Source organism: Lipotes vexillifer, unplaced genomic scaffold (assembly GCF_000442215.2).
Source record: "Lipotes vexillifer unplaced genomic scaffold, Lipotes_vexillifer_v1.1 scaffold988, whole genome shotgun sequence".
Lineage (NCBI taxonomy): Eukaryota > Metazoa > Chordata > Mammalia > Artiodactyla > Lipotidae > Lipotes > Lipotes vexillifer.
The window spans coordinates 1529824-1538222 of record NW_006797916.1 but is presented as its reverse complement, the minus strand read 5'-3'; the positions used below and the strand labels follow the sequence as shown (position 1 = coordinate 1538222).

At 60.5% G+C, this 8399-nt stretch overlaps 1 protein-coding gene across 1 annotated transcript in view; it reads left to right on the top strand.

Moving 5' to 3' along the window:
- KIF1A (kinesin family member 1A) overlaps positions 1-8399 on the top strand; it is a 95936-nt gene that overhangs the window by 69096 nt on the left and 18441 nt on the right. Inside the window, exon 38 of the mRNA XM_007469947.1 lies at positions 2598-2734. Coding sequence (XP_007470009.1) covers positions 2598-2734 — 137 coding nt within the window. The remainder of the gene's footprint in view (positions 1-2597; positions 2735-8399) is intronic.

Sequence of the window (8399 nt, the reverse complement as noted above, 5' to 3'; positions counted from 1 at the left end):
GGGGGGGGGGCCTCGGGGGAAGAACACAAACCACCCCGCTCACCCCCGGCCCCTGGCCATATGCCTGGGTTCTAACCACGGATCTGCCCCTGTTGCTGTGTGCCTTTGGCTCTGTGCCTCAGCCCCTTACCTGAAAAGAAGGGCTTGGCCTCAGGTGATGAGTCCAGGTTTCTATTTTAATCACTGTACTAGCTTGCTAGGGCTGCTGTAACAAGGTACCACAGACTGGTGGCTTAAAACCACAGAAATGTATCCTGTCACAGTTCTGGAGGCACAAGTCCTGTGATAAAGGTGTCAGCAGGGGCCACGCTCCCTCTGAAACCTCAGGGGAGGATCCTTTCTTGCCTCTTCCAGCTTCTGGTGGTTTGTAGGGAATCCTCGGCTTGTAGACACATCACCCCCGTCCTCCGTCTTCACAGGGCCTAGATACTTAGATGACGGCCCACCTGACTCCAGTGTGATAGCATCTCGACTGATCACGTCTGCCAAGGTCCTATTTCCAAATAAGGTTCTGGGGGTCAGGGCTGCAACACGTCCTTTTGGGGGGACACAGTTTAACTTACAGAGGACCACGCAGGAGCTTAGACACTTTCCATCTGTAACTTCACGTCCTGAACTCTTTGATCTACGGGAAACATTTCCTTTGCTGATTCTTTGTAAAGAATTTGTCTTCCCAGTTTCCATTCAAGGATAGGGACCACTGTCCATTCCAGCGTGTCATCAGCATGAAGCTGCCCACGCCACCCTGGCCTGGAGCTGAGGGCCCCGTGGAGGGCCCACCCTGGGGCATTGCTGTGGCTGGTGGGCAACAGCTCCAGGGCAGTGTCCCTGGGGCTTGTAGGGGGGGTTCCGAGGGTGTAGTAACAGGACTGTGACAAGGGACCCATCATCCTGCACCCAAAGTGCAGGATTGTGGGCAGGGAGGTTCTGGGGGCCCCAGGACAAACGCTTTTATTTTAGACGTTTCGTATCTATTTTCACACAAATCAGAAAAAACGATAGAACAAACACACACACCCCCATTTCAGATGTTGTTTAGGGTGAATCTAAAAACTCTGCATCGATTTAAAGAGAAAGATGAAGCAGACACCCAGCTCGCTCGCGGACGCACTGCTCGTGGGTGCGAAGTGATGCCTCCGTCCCCCCGAGCCTGTTCTGCCCACAGGGAAGGGTCTACACCGCCTACTGACCCGGCTCTGGTCCTGGTGGAACCTCTCCCTGACGCCCCACCCCATCACCCTCATCCCTGGGATAGTGACCAGCACCCCTGTGTCTGCACAGAGGCTGCACCCTCCCTGGCCTTGGGGAGCCAGGCCCTGGTCCCGGGATCCCACCTTTCTCTCTGCTCTCCCGGCCACATCCCATTTGAAAATGCAGACAGGGGTGTTCGCCTATGTGTGTGGTGAGGGGATAAGGGTGCTATTGAAGGTGATTCGGGGAGATGCTGGCAGGAACACCAAGGCCCCCACTCTTGGGTTAAGGGGTTTGGGCTTGCCACTCTGGGCTGCATCAACCTCGCAGACCTGTGAGTGGACGTCTCGGCCTGACCGGGGCTCCGAGGGCATCAGTTTTGCAGGTGGAGCCCTGGGCAGACTCTGAGCCGACAGAGTCCCTCCGAAGAGCCTCCCCTGAAGCCCACGCCCGGGGTGGGGGGGATGAGGAGGGGTGAGGCTGGCACACGGACCAGGTCTCTTCCTGCAGCTGAGCTGCCCCAGCAGGGGCCGAGTGGCCCTCCCCCGCCTCAGCCTCCAGCTATGGGGGACACACCCTTCGGGGACAAGTGGCTGGAGGCCCACACCTGTCTCCTCCCAGAGCTCAAATGTTGCAAGAGGCTTCCAGGAAGTGGAGCCCCAGCATGTGGGCTCAGAATTCTGGCCTGGTGCTGGGTCTTATTTCATCTCTCTGCATGGGGGGCGGGGAGGAGGGGAGAGACCAGGGATTCCTTTCTGGCTTAACAAAGAAAAGTCAGTATTTGTTTATTCCTCGAGGAAGCAGAGCAGTGAATTTAAGGATCTCTACAAGAGCACGAAATTATTACTGAAACCACCAGGAGGGAGTTCTGACTCATAGCCATTTACAGAGTCACTCCCGCCCTCCCGCCCCCCACCCAAGTGCGGGCGCCTTAGAGGGTTCTGTTGGAGATGCTTCTTACAGGGAGAGATTTTTGACGCAGATAGTGTTTCTTTTCTTTCTTTTTTCCTTTTTTTAAGTGTAAAGAGAAAAGGGAACATTTTCTCCTCATCTTGCTAAGATTTCCTTTTCCAGCATGTGGGAGAGCCTGTGAATTCTAGGCTGAGGGATTGGCATCTATCAGTTGGGATTGGGGAGATACTGCGAGAGTTATCGATGGCTGAGAGACTAAGAAGCTCAGAACTTAGGCTGCAGGGAAAGATGGCAGGACGCCCACTGACAGGCGGCACCACATGCAGGTGCAGATCCCGTGTGGGCCTCTCTGTCCCCCACACCCCCGGTGTTGCCTTTTGTCAGGTGCTCTTGTGGCCACGTGGGGAGCCACATGACGTGGCCTCACAGGTGGAAGCTCCGGCCCAGGCAGAGGCAGAGAGCAGGGACCCAGCCCCCCACCTGCCCTCCTGGGCAGTGACATGCGGCCTGTCCCCTTTCCTGTAGGTCGCATCCGAAACACCCCGGAAACCGACGAGTCCTTGATTGACCCCAACATCTTGTCCCTCAACATCCTCTCGTCTGGATACATCTATCCGGCCCAGGACGACCGGTGAGTCCCCTAGGGGCGGCGGCAGGGCTGCTCCCAACTCCCTGGAGGAGGGTCCGCGTCAGGACCCAGGGTGCGTTCTCAGCTCATCCACTTGGCCCCCCTGGCCACAAAGGGCCCAAAGCTTTCCAAGCCCTCCTTTCTGAGCCCTCCAGGAAGGGGTGCAGGGAGGGGTGCCTGTGGCTGTGACTTCCCCCGGCAGGATTGTCTGCGCACCATCCTGTCTCTGGCTCACTTGGTCACCCGACGGAGGGGCCGCGTGGGAGTTGCCGGCAGATGAGCTGGGTCCTGTCCTCGGGAGTTTCGTGGGTGGGTGGGCAGGATGGGGCAGTGGGAGGCATGGGGCGGACAAACAGGTTGGATTTCCCAGCCACACCGTTGCGGGCAAGTCTGTACCCTCTGGCAGGGGTGCTGTGGCCAAGGGTCCTGGAGGAGTTCAGGGTCGAGCCGGGTCGGTAGAGTCTGGCGTCCCGGGGTGGAGGTCTGCTCAGCGGCACAGCTTAGCCCCCGCTCCTTGTCACTGGGCTGTTCCTTTCCAAGCTCCCAGGTGATGGCCAAGACCTCTGCAACCCGGGCAGTCTGAGCTTGACCGCATCAGGCTGGGTGGATGCGGCCCCCCGGCAGCCCCTGACAAAGCAGGCCTGTTGGGGTTTGCCAGGCTGGGCAGGGATGTGAGGCGGAGGCCTCTGGGGGCCAGGCCGGGGCAGGCAGCTCATGACTGCTGAGAGCCGCCCTCCTGGGGGGAATGTCGGAGGGCTTGGCTCTGTCTGAGATGCTGCTTTCTGGGGCTTCGGGGACACGGGGAGGGTGCTCCCGAGTCCCGAGGGCTCGCCTGGCCCAGGAGGAAGAAGCCGAGAGCTGCCCCTGAGCTTGGGCCGTGGGCGTCTCCACGGGCTTCTGCGGCTGTGTTTGCAGGAAAGATGTCTTGAGGGCTGGGTGTGCTCAGAGCGGAGTGCGGGCACCCCACACGTGCAGGGAGAACTGGATCCATAAGGATAAAGGGTCCTGGGACCAGACGGAGCTCGGTTTCTTTATAGACTCCCTGGAGAGTGGGCTGTAGGGAACCATCCCTTGGTGTGGGCAGCTTGGGGGGTGGGGGCAGAGACCCCGACAGGGGCAGGTGTGGCTCTGGTTCCAGCCCTGCCCCAGAACCTTCCAGAAGAAACTCACCCTGCACTCATGTCCAGAAGGGGGAGGGGTTGGGTGAAGAATGCTGGGGGGTGTTCTCACAGGGGCGGGAGACACCATGACAGGCAGGCGGGGCTTACCTCGGGGCGGGGGCCAGTGAGGCACAGTGCGGGGGGCATGTTGCCATGAGAACACACCCAGGGGACATGGCAGAGAGGGCCTGGTGCCCACCCACACGGGCTGCCTGCAGGGACACGGGCCGCTGTGCCCGGGCCGTCAGGGGTGGGGACCCCGGGGGAGGTGGGGCCCAGGAGGGCTCTGCCTGCCATGCTGAGTGCCGCTTTGGACCTGGAGAATGACCTCAGCATTCCCCTGACCTCTGACCCTTCCTTTGCCCCGGCAATTCCTAGATTCTTGGGGCAAGAAAGGGTAGGCAGGGAGAGGAGGGGCGGGGGTGCCTCTGGGCCTCCCGCCCTACACGGTCTCCCTGCTCTGAGGAGGGAGACTGCGTTTCTGGGTTCCCGTCCTCCAGCCAGCACGGCTGCTGCAGGGCACAGGGGGACCTCGTCCTAGGCTCAGTCCCCAGGCAGCGGAGGGGACAGCTGCTCCTGGCTGGACCTCGGGTCAGTGGGGCTTTGGCTAAAGAGGTTCTCCCTGTTCCTGGAGGCCAGAGGACCCATCGCTGACGGGCTCTGTCCTGTTCCCCGGGGGCTGTGGGAAGTGAGGCCGGCCAGCTCTGGGCCAGTCAGGGCCCTCGAGGCTCAAGGACATCCTTGGGCTGGGGCTGTAGTCCTTGCCCGTAGCTGCTTTGGCCCCTGCTTGGCTTCTGCCCGTGCTGTACGGCCCCAGGACTGCCCCGACCCCAGCCCGGCCTGGAAAATCTCAGGGACCCTCCTCGGGGGGTGGCCCCAGGCAGGAGACATTCTGAGGCTTAGCTGGCCAGGCCGGCAGCTCCTCCCGGGGGCCCTCGTCTTCCCTGGACAGTGGCTGATGTCCTCGGAGCCGCGATGGGCCCGGCTGCTCTGCAGGGGACCCAGCAGGCCCTTCTGCCCCCAGAGACGCTGAGGCTCAGAGACCCAGGTCTGCTTGGGCCTCGGAGCCTCAGCTGCCCACCCGCTTTGCCGCGGCCTCAGCCTCCTCCCCGCTCAAAGGCCCCGCGCTTTGCAGCCTCCCCGGCTCAGAGTGGGCCTGTCGCCGCGGACGGCTTCTCTCCGCGCTGCCCCTGCCCTCGCTGCGGCCGCCCCTCTGCCCCACTGCCCGGCCCCCACCCCTCACTAACCTGTGATTGTTTGTGTTTTGCAGGCAGTTTCTTGATTCGGACATGCCTAGGTACCATTTGTGCCCCTTGGTCTCCTTCCAGCCTCACCTCCCACCCCCGCAGCCCTGAGATGTCACTTCCGCTTGGGGTTCCTTCCACACTTGCTCACCTCTCCCTCCCGTCTCTGCCATCTTCTCCGTTCATTTTATTTCCTTTTGTATTTTTCTCTTCCTATTGCTTCCTTCCCCGTCACCCTCCCTTGGCTGAGTTCCTTCTGCCCCCACTCTTGATTTTGGCTGCTTTGGTAGTTTCCTGCCCTCGGTAGACACTGGCTGACTTCCTGCTCCCCCCTCCCCCCCACCCCACCCCTGAGCCTTGCCCGTCCCTGCACCCCAGCGGGAGCACCCGCATGCAGGCTGGCCGGCCGGGCCCACTCCCCGCAAAGTGAAAGAGAAAAGAGGGAGGGAGGTGGGGAGGGGCCGTAGTGGGCACAGGCGAGGGGCAGACGGGAGCAGCCCGGCTGAGATCTCCTTGCTCTGCGCTTCCCAGGCCTGGGTGCGAGCCCCTTGACTGGCCAGGCGGGTGGCTCCAGCCGTGCTCCTGCCATGGCCACCACACACCCTTTTTGGAAGTAGGTGGGCGGGCCCAGGTTCTGGACGCGCTTGGGTGGCCCCAGGTCCAACCCCCCAAGGCACGGGCTCCTGGGCCGGGGACAGCAGATCCCTCCCGACTCGAGTGAGGTCCTGGCATGCGGTGAGCGGGTGCAGGGTCCTTGAGACCCTGGGGGTGGACAGCCTCACGGTCCCTAATTCAGACTTTGTCCGTGAGACTCTAGTCTGTTCTGAGCGGAGGGTCAAGGCCGTAACTGTCTTGCCAGGCTGGGTGGGATGTGAGGGAGAGGCTTCTGGGGGCCAAGACGGGGCGGGCAGCTCATGGGTCCCTGTGGATTGTGGCCAGAGCTTGGTGGCCCTGGGGGTCACTGTTTTGAAGGATGAAAGGAGCGGCAGGAAGGCTTCCAGTGCGGATGTTTGAGGCTTTAAGCTGCAGGGAGGGGAACGGGTTGGTGCCTGCCCCTTTATGAGGGGGGATCCCAAAGACCAGGTTGGGGGCACAACAGGACCTTCTGGGGCCATGTCCTTGTCAGGTCATGGGTGTGTTGTGTCAGGACAGATGGTCACTGTGAATGTGCCCCGGGCAGTTGTAGCTGAGGCCCCCTGGGGCAGTGAGCAGACTGTGATTCCTGTCAGTGTGTGCCCGAGGACATATGCACCCACTCCAGGAGCAGATCCTTGCCCTCCCTGGGGACATGCAGCTGGGTGCGGCCGAGAACTGGTCAAGGAGAAAACGGAGGTGGAGTCTGTACCAGGGGAGGGTCACAGCCCTGCAGGGCCCAGAGCAGGGACCTGCCTCTCGGGCAGCCCGGAGGGCTTGCTGGAGGTGGCAGCTTGCCAGCTGGTCCTGGAGGTGGAAGTCTCCCGGTTCTCAGAAGTCTCTGGGGCGGGATCCAGAGATCCTGGGTTCATCCCTGGAGGGGACCCGATGTAGGGGCTGTTTCCCTGATGAGTGGAAGCTTCCAGGCCCATCAGTACGATCGCATGGGGGGTGTGTGGGCATTCTGTTCAAGTTCGTGTTTCCACAGCCAGCCTAGCATGATAGAGGGGTGTTCAGGCTGGTCCTGGACACCCCCCTACAAATGCCTCATGCCTCCATGAAGGTTCTGGGTAAAATGGAAACATACGCTCGGGCCAGGAGGAGACGTGGCACCAGGAAAGGAAGGGGGAGCCCCTCCGTCCCGGCAGGGCCTCCTTCACCAGGCCCTAGGCTTCAGGAAGACTTCACCCCTGCACCTGAGCAGGGGGCCCCAGCCCCCAGTTTCAGAGGTGGGCTCATCGGCCCCCAGTGGACTTGGCCCGAAGAGGAGGCTTAGGGCGCTCAGAGCGGTGAGGGGTCAGCACCCCAAGACTCGGGCTAGTGCCTCCTTCACGGGGCTGTGTTTTGCGGGGCAGGAAACCACTGGTGGGTGGTACTGGGGACAAGCAGAGTCCCCAGTACTGGGGACACTGGCAGTGCATGGTGACCCCCACCCATCCCATCTGGAGTGGGGTGGGGACTGGGGGCTGTACCAACTGGGCTGGGGCAGCCTGGCTGTGAATGTGGACAAGTGGCAGAATCTTCTGGAACCTTGGTTTCCTTCTGCCTCAGGATGGGGATTTTATTAGGGCCTAAGCCTAAGGTTGTGATGTTAAATGAGATGAACGTGAAAAGCTCTTAGCAGGGGTCTTGTGTGTGGAACTTTATTAATGTAAGTTGTGTGGTTATTTTCACTACTACCTTGTTAGTATTTAATTTAAAATACTCGTAATTAATTTAGAACACATACCTCCTGAGCAAAAGCCTGTTTTTTTATTTTTTTTTCCCTAACCACTCCAATTTTGCCAAAGGAGCCCCACTTAAATACCAGGGACTCACGCCCACCTTGCGGAGCCCTCGAGACACGCAAGAGGGGTTGTGACACAGCCTGTGACCCATGAAGAGTTGGGTCAGACCTTCCACCCTGTCCACGCATCTTACCCCAGCTCACGCTCCTGCCCAGGGCTCGGGTTTCCACCTGCCCGGAGCAGAAAGGGTCCTCATGACCCTTTAAAGCACAAAGATGTTCAGGAGAAGGCTGGGGACCACTGGCAGTCCACGGTGACCCCCACCATCCCACCAGGCGTGGGATCTGATTTCCCCAAACAGGTGGCCCAGGTGCCCCAAAGGCTACTCCAGCCTCCCCGGAAGGGCCCAGATGTGGGATCTTGTTGAGTTTCCCCTTCTGTCCTGCCATGCTGCGCCATTTATGGGGCCATGACCCTCACTCACTCATTCATTCATCTATCACATGTGAGCCACGTTCTTTGGGGTGTTAGAAAGGGGGATTAAAGACTAAGACAGGAACAGTCTGTCCCCAGGAAGCTCAAAGCCTGGCCAGGGAGTTCGCTGTCCCCTCATCCCCTCGATCCTCCATCCCCTCTGTCCCTCTGGTCTAAGAGCTCGCTCTGCGTGGTGGGTGATGCCACTTGGCCGAGCACGCGTGGCATCCAGACACTGAGCAGAATCCCTGAGGTTCGAGGCCGTTCGCCTGCTCTTAGCCGTGTGAGCACGTCTTGGGATCACGGTCTCCACTGGACAGGAGGGCTGCCCTGGTTGCAGTCCGGGGGCTCGGTCTTGGAAGCCTGCCCATCAGATCACCTCCCTCAGATCACCTCCCCCAGGAACCTGGGCCACTCCTGAAAGTGTGAC